This window comes from Thamnophis elegans, chromosome 13 (genome assembly GCF_009769535.1).
Source record: "Thamnophis elegans isolate rThaEle1 chromosome 13, rThaEle1.pri, whole genome shotgun sequence".
NCBI lineage: Eukaryota > Metazoa > Chordata > Lepidosauria > Squamata > Colubridae > Thamnophis > Thamnophis elegans.
In genome coordinates this window covers 9850181-9863163 of record NC_045553.1, presented here as the reverse complement: position 1 = coordinate 9863163, position 12983 = coordinate 9850181, and the positions used below count along the sequence as shown (strand labels likewise).

General features: G+C 46.2%; 1 protein-coding gene across 1 annotated transcript in view; it reads left to right on the top strand.

Moving 5' to 3' along the window:
* ARVCF (ARVCF delta catenin family member) overlaps nt 1–11227 on the top strand; it is a 294054-nt gene extending 282827 nt beyond the window's left edge. The window contains 6 exon segments of the mRNA XM_032228821.1: nt 1793–1985; nt 5097–5208; nt 6457–6547; nt 7722–7775; nt 8737–8828; nt 11124–11227. Coding sequence (XP_032084712.1) covers nt 1793–1985; nt 5097–5208; nt 6457–6547; nt 7722–7775; nt 8737–8828; nt 11124–11225 — 644 coding nt within the window. The 3' untranslated portion in view covers nt 11226–11227.
* The last annotated feature ends 1756 nt before the right edge of the window (nt 11228–12983 follow it).

The window sequence follows — 12983 nt, the reverse complement described above, 5'->3', positions numbered from 1 at the left end:
TCAGTGAGGTGCTTCTGGTGAGCCTCCTTCTCAGTCAGATCCAATTTGGACTGAGCTGTTTTGCCAACTCTTTTCTCATGGTGGCCGATTAGCTCCAGCCACTGCTTTCTGTGGGGGGGGGGGGGCTAAGGAGCCCGGGCGGGCAGGCGAGGAGTGGCTGGGAAGGGAGGGGTGAGTAGAGACCAGCGAGGCGCCCTTTGACGTGGGTGACACTGAGTTGGTCACCACACCCACCCAGTCACGTGACCGCCTAGCCACACCCACCCAGCTGGTCATATTAGTGGTCTGCGGGGTTTAAAATGATGAATTTAGTGGTCCCCGAGATCCGAAAGGTTGGGGAGCCCTGCCCTAGAATGAGTGGGAATGAAAAGGTGGGTTTAACTTTTAAGGCACCCATTTGAACCCTAAAACTTTTGAATCTGGTCCTAGCTGTGTCCTGGCCTTGCCCACGTTGTGTTTGCCATCGGAATGCCTCTCTTAACATCCGCACTGGAGCGGCCCGTCTTCCTTTTAAATCAAACGTTGAAGCAGCCCGCCGCTGTTGCCTCTGAAATAAATGCTTTATAATGGCTAGTATTCCACAAGGACTCGTGTAGTTTAATTGGGCTAACTGCAGTGAAATTTAGAAGAGAATTAAAATCCCCCAAACCGAACAACAAAGGTTAACATTACAATATAATGTTACAATATAATATGAACGACATGCCAAACACAAACTCCCGGGTAGATCTCAGAAACGTGAAGCTGGATTGGCGGGATTCCTGGAATCGGTTTTAAAGTTCTGGGTCATAACAAACGGGTTCTAAGCATCACGGACATTTTCCGGAGGCCTTTCCAGGTTGCAAGGACAGATAGTCCTCGACCTACGACGGTTCGTTTAACGACCGTCCAAAGTTACAACAGCACTGAAAAAAAGTGACTTAAGACCGTTTTTCATAGTTATGACTTTGGAAGTCCCCTCTTGTGATCATTGGATCAAAATTCAGACCCTTGGCAACTGGTTCATACTTATGACCGTTGCTGTGTCCCAGGGTCACGCGATCCCCTTTTGTGACCGTCTGACAAGCAAAGTCAAGAGGAAAGTCTGATTCACTTAACAACCGGGTGACTAACTTACCAACTGCCATGATTCACTTACCAAGTGGGGTAAGAAAGATTGCAAAATGGGGGCAAGGCTCACTGAACCAATGTCTTGCTTAACAACAGGTATTTTGGGCTCCATTGTGGTCTCGCAAGTCGAGGGCTGCAGGTAGTCCTCCACTTCTGACAGTTGGAACCAAAACCTGTGTTGCTAAGTGATGCAATCATGAAATAATCCAAATTGATGGCCTTTTTTACCATAGTCATTAAGCAAATCACGTAGGCGTTAAGCGAATCCAGCTTCCACCGTTGACTTTGCAATTATGAAATAATCTGATTTGATGGCCTTTTTTGCCATGGTCATTAAGCAAATCACATAGGCGTTAAGCGAACCCAGCTTCCCCTGTTGACTTTGCATGGTAGGAATCCATTTGGGAAGGTCACATGACTTCAGGATTCAGCAAATTACATGCCAGTTGCCAACACCCACATTTTGCTGTTTAATTCCGGGGACACGGCTACCGGCATGAGGGCATATGTGCAACATTCAATTGTAAGCCCCTTGTTTCAGCACTGTTGTAACTTCATACAGGTGCTCAACAATGGTCATTAGTCGAGGACTACCCATATAGGTTCTACCTTTAACTACAGCTGCCTTATTTTTCAGGGATAAAATTAGTTTGCAATAACCAGAGGCGCCTTCTGTTTTCAGGTAGCTACGCCATGGGAGAACTGGTAAGAAATCTGCCAAGCCGACAACAGCGATCGTCCAAAAACCTTGAAGAGGACACAATAGTTGCGGTCCTGAACACTATCCACGAAATCATTACCGACAGTTCTGAAAATGCCAGGTCCCTGATCCAGACACAAGGCATTCAGAAGCTGGTTGCTATCAGCAAATCCAGGTTGGCATCTGCAATATATATATAACATTAAAAAAAATGGCTTTCTGCCTGGATGGCTCCCAGAGTGAGCCGATAGACAGAAAAGGGAAGCAGTATGCTCCCTCCCATATTTGGGCACACCAGGGGTTGTGACACAATACATACATACATACATACATACATACATACATACATACATACATACATACATTTCCAGTAATGTACAAAAATATCAAGGTGTAAGAAGATGACTTTTAATTACATCATCTACTCTAGAACTAGGGGACGTGGTGGCTCAGTGGCTAACACGCTAAGCTTGTTGATCGGAAAGATTGGCAGTTCAGCAGTTTGAATCTCTAGCGCTGTGTAACGTTAGTGAACCCCCATTCCTTGTCCCAGCTTCTGCCAACCTAGCAGTTCGAAAGCATGTAAAAAATGCAAATGGAAAAATAGGAACCACCTTTGGTGGGAAGAGAACAGTGCCCCATGCGCCTTCGGCGTTTAGTCATGCCTGCCACATTTTATTAGTTTATGAAAGTATAAAATGCAAAGAAAATGGAAATAATGGGAAAGTAAGGGAAGAAAAGGGGAAGAGGAAAAAGTGTAGGGAAAGAGGGAGACGGGAAAAAGAGCATTGACTTCCAACTCTTTTTAGTGTAATAGTGTGATAGGATCTATCCATCCATCTATCCATCCATCCATCCATCCATCCACCTATCTATCATCTATCTATCATTATCTATTTATCTTTCTTTCTAGCTATCATCTAACTTTTGATCTTATCTATCATCTATCTATCTATCTATCTATCTATCTATCTATCATCCATCTATCTATCAACTATCTTTCAATCTATTTATCTCTTCTATTTTTCTATCATCTACCTATCAACTATCTTTCAATCTACCGATCGTCCATCTATCTATCTATCTATCTATCTATCTATCTATCTATCTATCTATCTATCTATCTAATCTATCATCTATCTAGAATAAGGTTCTATATTCTATAACATAGCGTAATACAATAACGTTTTATGAATCTCCATACAGCCTCGACTTTTTATTTTTGCACAATAATATATACTAGCCATTCCTATAACAGCAAACCTGCCTGACCAGCAAAAAACAAAAGCAAACTCTCAATTTTTTTCCTACCTCAAGAACAAAGCCCAGCAGTGGTTTCCAAGTAGAAACGAAGTTGGTTGCATTCTTCTCTTAAATTAAAGCAGCCCATTTAGCCATCTCTGTTAACTTCGTCAGCTTTTGAAGCCATTGATTTGCAACGTCCCGAGTTTGTAAGATGGATGGTCCTGAAGCAAGAAACTCCCAAATCTCACCCGTCTTTTGCATCTCAGAACAGAGGGCCCCCTCATCTTTGAGATGAGCATTTAAAAACAGATGCCATCACCACGCATCTTTAAATCTGCCATAAGCTGGAGTGGACACCGAGGTAAAATCAATCTGACAAAACCCATCAGTCAATCCCGGGACAAAATCCCCCGGCTGGCTGTTTCAGCATTGAGCATGCAAGCATCAAGTCTCATCATTTAAGCAAATCCAGACATTTATTGGCAAAAGAGAAGATGCTTGTCCTTTGTGAATATTCAGAGATGCCGAAAAAGCAGGGAGGGGATTGTTAATAAAATAAAGTGCCAGGTTCCAAATAGCATCCAAAATTAATGACTCAAGGAAATCGTTAGAGAAAAGAGTGTGTGTGTGTTTGTGTTTTGTTGTTGTTAGTTGTGAAGTCGTGTCCGACTCATCGTGGCCTCATGGACAACGTTCCTCCAGGTCTTCCTGTCCTTTACAATCCTCTGGAGTCCATTTAAGCTCATGCCGACTGCTTCGGTGACTTCATCCAGCCACCTCCTTCTCTGCTGTCCCCTTCTTCTTTTGCCCTCCATCATTCCCACCACGAGGCTCTTCTCCAGGGAATCCTTCCTTCTCATTAGGTGGCTAAAGTCTTTGAGTTTCTTCTTCAGGATCTGGCCTTCTAAAGAGCAGTCAGGGTTGATCTCCTCTAGAACTGGATACCTTGCAGTCCAAGGGAGATAGATAGATGATAGATACAGATAAATAGGTAGATACATAAGTAAGTAGATAGTTAGGGATAAGTAGGTAGGTAGGTAGGTAGGTAGGTAGGTAGGTAGGTAGGTAGATAGATAGATAGATAGATAGATAGATAGATAGATAGATAGATAGATAGATAGATAGATAGATAGATAGATGATAGATAGATAATGACATTCACAAAATAAAAGGATTTTTTTCCCAATCATCATTGACCTTCTGACTCTTATCTTACTCAGCCAGGATCTTGTTGGAGAGGGAAGGGAAGTACTTTCTCTTTCCTTTTTTTGTTAAGTAATAAATTTTATTAGAGTTTACAAAAACAAAGATAAACATATGTAAAAAGGAAAAGAGATACATTTTAAAAATGCTAAAAGTTAGATAGATGGTGAATGGGTGGATGATAGGTAGGTATGTAGGGAGATTAGATAGATAGATAGATAGATAGATAGATAGATAGATAGATAGATAGATAGATAGATAGATAGATAGATAGATAGATAGATGATAGCATGACTGATAGAGCAACATCATTCCCAGCATGAGGCTCTTCTCCAGGGAGTCCTTCCTTCTCATTAGGTGGCCAAAGTCTTTGAGTTTCCTCTTCAGGATCTGGCCTTCTAAAGAGCAGTCAGGGTTGATCTCCTCTAGGACTGACTGGTTGGATCGCCTTGCAGTCCAAGGGACTCGCAGGAGTTTTCTCCAGCACCAGAGTCCAAAGGCCTCCATTCTTTGGCGCTGTCTCTTCTTTTTAGGATGCTGTCTAGCTTTGCCATGGCTTTCCTCTGCAGGAGCAAGCGTCTTTTAACGACTTTGGACAGCGCTGGCTCTTCGGCTTTGAAATGGATATGAGCACTGCCCCCTAGAGTCGGGAACAACTAGCACATATGTGCGAGGGGAACCTTTACCTTTTTATGTCCTGCAATATCCAAGAGCAGCTTCTTTGCAATAATTTTGCAGCTACGTTAAGAGGCTGGCTGACCAGTTCTTCTGCATTTGACGTTTGTTGGCTTTCTTTCTGTCTCTGTGGTTTTCCCCTCTCCCACCTCTTCAAAATCAGCCAGTCCTCCAGAGAGACGAAAGCAGCTTCTCACGTGCTTCAAATGACCTGGAGCTACAAAGAGTTAAGGAATGCTTTGCAGAAGGAAGGCTGGAATAAATCTCATTTCCAGGTAAGAAAGCCCATGCAGTTTCTAGCGGAGAACTGCTAGTAAGAACTGAGAACCAGCTTGGCCTAGTGGTTAAGGCACCAAGCTAGAAAGCAGGAGACCGTGAGTTCAAGTCCCACCTTAGGCATGAAAGCTGACTGGTTGACTTTGGGCCAATCACCAGGTGACAGTGAGTTCTAGTTCCATCTTAGCCATGAAACCCATCTGGTTGACTTTGGGGCAATCTCCAGGAGATGATGATGTCTAATTCCAGCTTAGCCATGAAACCTAGCTGGATGACTTTAGGCCAATCACCAGGTGATAGTGAGTTCTAGTTCTATTCTTAGCCATTAAACCCAGCTGGGTGACTTTGGGATGATCACCAGGTGATAGTGAGTTCTAGTTTCACTTTAACCATGAAACCCAACTGGGTGACTTTGGGCCAATTACCACATGATAGTAAGTTCTAGTTCCACTTTAGCCATGAAACCCAGCTGGTTGACTTTGGGCCAATCACCAGGTGATGGTGAGTTCTAGTTCCACCTTAGCCATGAAACCCATTTGGTTGACTTTGGGCCAATCACCAGGTGATGGTGAGTTCTAGATCTATCTTAGCCATGAAACCTAGGTGGTTGACTTTGGGGCAATCATCAGGTGACAGTGAGTTCTAGTTCTATCCTAGCCAGGAAACCCATTTGGTTGACTTTGGGCCGATCACCAGGTGATAGTGAGTTCTAATTCTACCTTAGTTAAGCATGAAAGCTGGCTGGGAGACTTTGGGACAATCACTCTGTCTCAACCCAAACCACCTCACAGGATGATGGTTATGGGGAAAATAGAAGGAGGAAGGTGTGTTGGATATATTCACCCCCTTGAGTTATTTGTAAAAACAATAAAGGCAGGATACAATAAAAAACAAATACATAAAAAAGAATAGATAGGAATTTTAGCTTACAAGACTATACTGCAAACAATAAATAAAGAATATACTGCAAAATAATTTTACAAAAATGAACTCCCCGTGTGAAGGAGATTCAATCCATCAAGATCACTGGACTAGATAAAAGTAGATCTGCATTTATATTCTGTATTCTCAGGTGTATGGAAAATATTATCTTGTCATAGGGAATCCAGGTATATAGGTAGTCAGAGAGGGGAGAAGGATTTGTTGGGGAAATGACGTATTTTACCATCATTTTTCAGCATGGATTTTTGCTTTCTGCTCTGTCGCACGCAAACCACTGATAATCACCTTTTTTTTTAACGTCCTAGACTGCCTCCGCAACAATGAAGGGATCCAAAAGTACCTCTTGTAAATCTGGATATGATGATAGCACTTTGCCGCTGGTGGATAAAAGCCAAGGTTTGTCTGAGCTCCTTTCCGAGGGCTTATTTATGACTGGCTCCAAGTGGGATGAGATTCTACTTATTTCATTGCATTCCGATTTCACCTTAGGGGCAATGCGTTCTAGGCTGTTCCCTAAATCAGTGACCCCCCCCAGACGTTGCGGCTTGGCGGCCTGGCTGGGGTGGGGGAGAGGGAACTGGGCCACGTGAGCAACGGGTCAGCACATGCGTGCATGCTGCCCACCGTTTGTGCGAGTCGAGCTGTGCACGCACGAACCCACTGCTCATGCGAGTCAAGCGGCACGCGTGCATGCCAGCCCACCACGCGCACTGCCCAGTTGCAAATAGGCCATAGCCTGGTGTTGCGGCCTGCCAGCTGCCAGCCCCTTCAGCAGCCAAATCAGAGAAGGAGGAGAAGGTGTTTGAGTCAGGGTCAGCATCAGGGCATCCTGAGAACTCCGAGTGGGGAGAGGAAATGAAGCTGTCAGAGAGAGAGGGGGAGGGAGAGAGGGAGGGAGAAAGAGGGGATGGAGCCTGGTGTGTCCATCAGCCCTCAGATCGAGAGTCAACAGCTCCCAGGATGGGAGGTGGCTGATGAGGAAGAGGAGGAACAGCTGGCTCCAGTGCCTGACACATGGATGTGCAGAAGGGAGAGGAGAGCAGTGGAAATCTATGGGCCGGTCCTTGGGACAGAACTGTGGACCAGTCGTTGGGGACCTCTGCCCTAAATCATAAAAACAGGGGGGGGAGGAATCTCATAACCTGAAAGGTAAAATTAAACTCACAGCAGTGGAAACATCTAAACAATGTCACATTCTGCAAATGTTATGGTGGAATCTATCTACTAATAAAAGTTTCAAGTCTGATTGATTGTTTGTTAACTTCCACTGGGCAAACCGATTTATCGTAGCATATTGGCTTAGCAATTCTGGGTGTTGAAGGCCACCCATCTTAACGCATGTTATCTGGGGAATTCTGGGAGTTGAAGTCCAGCCCTCTTAAATCATGCTGCCTGAGGAATTCTGGGAGTTAAAGTTCACCTATCTTAAAGTCGCCAAGTTTGGAAAGCACTGCCTTGGACATTGGCTTAAGCTCTCCTATTGGCTTAGAGAATTCATACTTCTTCAAGCATGATATCCTGGACTTGAATCCCACATAAACTGTGTTCTATTTCTTCCTCTTATTTATAGATAACGAGAAGACCGGAAGCCGGGATATGATTCCAATGGATGAGCTTGGACCAGGTAATGGTGGATAAAACCTACTCCAGTCACTATCAGGGTTCCAAGTAACATACTCAGAGCAAACAAAACTCTGAGGCAGGCAGATTCCTCAAAGAATGGGTTTATTGGATATGTCATATTGGCACAGACTTGGTGAAAACCGACTCTGAACATTTCTGCGGTTTTCACGCTAATTAAAAGCAGGAGTTTTTCACTTTCTCAAAACAACCAGTCACACGGTCCAATCAGAATACAGTCCAGTTGCTACCCTGTTTCCTCAAAAATAAGACCTCCCTGGATAATAAGCCCAATCTGGCTTTTGAGCACATGCGCTAAAATAAGCCCTTCCCCAAAAATAAGCCCTCCCCAATATAAGTCCTCCCTGAAAATATTGCAACACAGCAGCAGCCATGAGGTAACCACACTTGCCACCTTCTACATCTCAAAAATAATAAGACCTCCCCAAAAATATGGCCAAGTGCTTATTTTGGGAGTCAAAAGAAAATAATACCCTGTCTTATTCTGGGGGGAACACGGTAGGTGACTCCAGTCACCTCCTTCCGAGCACTTGCAGGAATGACCTTGGTTCCCAAGAGAAAGTATTTTGTTTTGACTACAATACCCCAACTTTCTCTATACTCCCCCTCCCTATCTTTCAGCTCCAGTGTGTCAGCACTGAAGTCTCAAAGTGACCTCAGTCAGGAAAGCTTCAGGGTTGACATTGGTACTGTAATCAAGCCTGTCACTCATTCTGGAGTTTGACGTATTCTCCAGAAGTTTACTTAGCAGAATAGCTGTCATCCACTCTCAAAGTCTTTTCAATGGTAGTAACAGTAGCAGAACCTTGACAGTCTGACTATGCTTAACTACGCCTTCACCCCTTATACTCATGTGAACTAAGGAGATGTCTACCTGAGTCTCTTGTGCACTCCTTTCTGGCCCGGCAACTGCTCTCTTTCCAACCAGCTTCTGTTCTTCACAGATGGCTACTCCACCATCGATCACCGGGACAAGGAGCGGAAATACAAAACCAACGACCACATGGGAGACGCATCGGAGAAAGAACCCCTAAAAGTAAGCAGCTCCGTTCTGACCCAGCTTCCCAACCATGACAAACTCTCTGTAGTTAAATCAATAATTCCTTTACTAGGCATGGCGGCAGCCCCAGCAAAAAGTTTCTCTCTCACCACAGGCTAACAAGTCTGTCCGGCAGGGAGATGAATAGTTGTCTGCCACTTCTATTCATCTCCGCCCCCTGCCTTTTATCCCCAGAGTTAGGGTGGGGCTTCACTAGCAGCAGTGGCTCTTCCAGCTGAAGGACCAGCCCATAGATTTCCACTGCTCTCCTCTCCTCTGCCTTCTGTGTATCCACATGTCAATTGACTCTCCATCTGAGGGCTGACAGACAATCCAGGCTCTGCCTCTGTCTCTCTGTCTCTGTCTGTCTGTCTGTCTCTCTCTCTCTCTCTCTCTCTGTCTCTGTCTCTCTCTGCCAGTCCATTCCCTCTTCCCCCTTGCAGCTCTCAGGTTGCCTTGATGCTGACCCCTGACTCCTACACCTCCTCCTCCGCTGATTTGACTGCTGTCTCTCTCTCTCTCTCTCTCTCTCTGTCTCTGTCTCTGTCTCGCTCTCTCTCGCTCTCTCTCTGTCTGTCTGTCTCTCTCCCTCCCTCCCTCCCTCCCTCCCTCTCTCTCTCTCTGTGTCTCTCTCTCTCTCTCTGCCAGTCTGTTCCCTCTTCCCCCTTGCAGCTCTCAGGTTGCCTTGATGCTGACCCTGACTCCCACACCTCCTCCTCCTCCTCTGATTTGGCTGCTGGAGTGGCCGGCATCTGACCGGCCACAACAAGCTCCCTTTGGAGACCGTCCTGCCCTGCATTTGCAGGATGGAGTAAGGCCGAGGTGTGTCCGCTTCCAAGCAACCGTCACTATGAGTTGCAATGACATTGGAGAGGAAGATACTTCTGACAATCTCAGGGTAGCAAGGAAGGTGTTTCCCTTTGTAAGACAGGCACAACTCTTTTTTTAAGACATGTTCTTATTTTGTTCGAAACAAAGTTAAAATACAAGGGACAAAACTCAAAAAAAAAAAAAATCCAAGAAGACTAAAAATAAAAAACATAACAACGATCAAAACATTAAAAAAGGTACATCAAAAAAAAAAACCCCCACATACTTTATACATATATTATTCCCTCTAGCACAGCGATGGTTAACCTTTTTTGGCTCGCATGCCGTAAGGGGGGGAGTGCAGTGGAGGTCGTGCGCGGGCGTGCCACACCTATAATGCAACGACAACCCCCCCAGTGCGCATGCGCGCATGAGAGGCGCTCCCCCCCATGTTTTGCATGCTTTTTTCGCCCTCTCCAGACTCCAGAGACTTTATAGGAGCCTGGGGAGGGCGAAAACAGCCTTCCCTGCCCCCCCCCCCCCCCCGGAGGCCTTCCGGAAGGCTTCAGGGACCTTCAGTAGTTTGCTCATAGGGCCCTTTTTAGTCCTCCGGAGGCTTCAGGAAAGCCTCCTGAAGGTCCCTGAAGCCTCCGGATGGCTTGAACCAACCCTACGAGCAAACCGGAAGTCTGTTCCCGAACTTCCGGTTTGCCCATAGGGCTGTTTTTTTTGCACTCCAGAGGCTTCAGGGAAGCTCCTGAAGCCTCTGGAGGGCCTCCGGGCGGGCAGGGAGGCTCTTTTCGCCCTCCCCAGGCTCCTATAAAGCCTCTGGAGCCTGGGGAGGGCAGAAAATGCCTTTAAAAAAACACGGCAGCAGCCATGAGTTTAACATCATTCATTGTCCAGCATCTGTCCTGGAGTACAGATAGTCCTCGACACAACACAATCAACATTCAGATGCTTGGCAACTGACTCGTCTATGTGTGTGTGTGTGTGTGTGTGTGTGTGTGTGTGTGTGTGAAGCCATTCCCTTTTTGCGGCCTTCCGACAAGCCAGATTCGCCTAACAGCCTGTGTGACTAACTTAATAACTCCGGACATGATGCACTTAGCAAACCGCGGCAAGAAAAGGTCGTGAACTGGGCCGACGCTCCCTTTGGGCAAAGGTCTCACTTAGCGAGAACAGAAAACGGGGGGCTCCGTTGTGGTCGTAAGTCGAGGGCTCCCTCCCTCCCTCCCTTGGGCTCATAAAGCGATAGTTTTGAGTGTCAACCCTGTGCCTGCTTGCTCTCTGGTCTTGCTCTGCCTTCCCGATTACGGCGGAGGTTTGCCGTGGACCACCCTCAAATCCTCTACTTTTCTTTCCTCCCTGATTCCCTGTCTCGGCACTAATGCTTTCTCGGACAGGTGTGTTTTGCCGGTCCGTTTGATCGTTTTAACCCTGTTGTGTTTTGCCTTTTTTCTTTTTAACGCCTCGCTGCAGAATGACACAAATAGGAAAACGCTTGCTAGGAGCAACAGGCCTTCGGTGACTCTGGTGGACACACGAGATACTAAGCCCCAGCCTGTTGACTCCTGGGTCTAACAATGTGCATGCATGGTAGGTTCATTTTTTTTCCACAATCGTTGGACAAGGGTGATTAACTTGTCTCCGTTTCTGCATGACTTTGCATCGTGGCTTATTTTCTCTCTGTCTCTGTCTCTCTGTTGATCTGGCTCCATTCGAGATACAGGCAGGTGTAAAGAAGGCAGTTGAGAGATTTTGGGTGGCCCAGGGTGGCCCCTGAGGAGCCTCAAGGTTGACTCAGCCTTCCATCCTTCCGAGGTTGGTAAAATGAGGAGCCAGATGGTTGAGGGCAAAATGTTGACTCTGTAAGCCACTTAGAGAGCGTTGCAAAGCACTGAAAAGTGGTATATAAGTCTAAGTGCTATTGCTATTCCTTCCCTCCTTCCTACCTTCCATCCATCCATCGTGCACAATGGTTAGAATGCAACATTGCAGTCTGACTCTGCTCACAGCCAGGAGTTTGATCCTGACTGGCTCAAGGTTGATTCAGCCTTCCATCCTTCCAAGGTGGGTAAAATGAGGAAGGGGCAAGAGGCTGACTGTAAACCACTTAGAGAAGGCTGTAAAAGCACTGTAAAGTGGTATATAAGTCTTAAGCGCTATTGCTATCTTCCTCCCTCCATCTTATCCATCCATCCATTCATCCATCCATCCATCCATCCATCCATCATTTGCAGTAGTTAGAATGCAACATTGCAGTCTGACTCTGTCCACAGCCAGCAGTTCAATCCTGACCACCTCAAGGTTGGCTCAGCCTTCTGTCCTTCTGAGGTGAGTCAAATGAGGATCCAGATTGTTGGGGGCAAGAGGCTGACACTATAAAATGCCTTAGAGAGGGCTGGAAAGCACTGTGAAGTGGTATATAAGTGCTATTGCTACTGTCCTTCCTTCCTTTCTTCCTCCCTCCATCCCTTCCATCCATCCGTCCATGGTGCACAGTGGTTAAAATACAGTATTGCAAGCTAACTCTGCTGACTGCCAGGAGTTCGATTCTGAGCAGCTCAAGGTTGACTCAGCCTTCCCTCCTTCCAAGGTGGGTAAAATGAAGAGCCAGATTGTTGGGAGCAAGAGGCTGACTCTATAAAACCCCTTAGAGAGGGCTGGAAAGCACTGTGAAATGGTATATAAGTGCTATTGCTATTGTCCTCCCTCCCTCCCTCCTTCCCATCTGTCCATCCATGCATGGTGCACTGTGGTTAGAATGCAGTATTGCAGGCTAATTCTGCCCACTGCCATGAATTCAATCCTGAACAGCTCAAGGTTGACTCATACTTCCCTCATTCCGAGGTGGGTCAAATGAAGACCCAGATTGTTGGGGTTTGCAAAAGGCTGACCCTGTAAACTGCCTGTCTCACCACGGAGGATGGGATTAGGGGCTGGGATCATTGCTTGAAGACGGGGAGGATAACCTGTGTCTGTGATGGCAAGCCTATGGAATGTGTGCCAGAGGTGCACACACAGCCCTCTCTGTGGGCATGCGCACTGTTGCCTGCTGCTCTTCTGGTTTTTAGCAGACACATATGTGCTGGCCAACTGGTCTTCGCAGGCACCAGAATGCTGGAAAACAGCCTGAACAATGGCTAAAACCAGCCCCAAAACAAGTTGTTTTAAGGGCCAGTTTTCATGACGTTTTGGGGGCAGTTTTGGGGCCATTTTCAGGTTGTTTTCTGGGCCCAAAAAAACAGCCTGAAAAAGGCCCCCAAAACGGCCTACTTTTCCGGTGCATACTGACCGGCTGCCCTTCGGGTTTCCAGCACGGGCACAAACACACACACA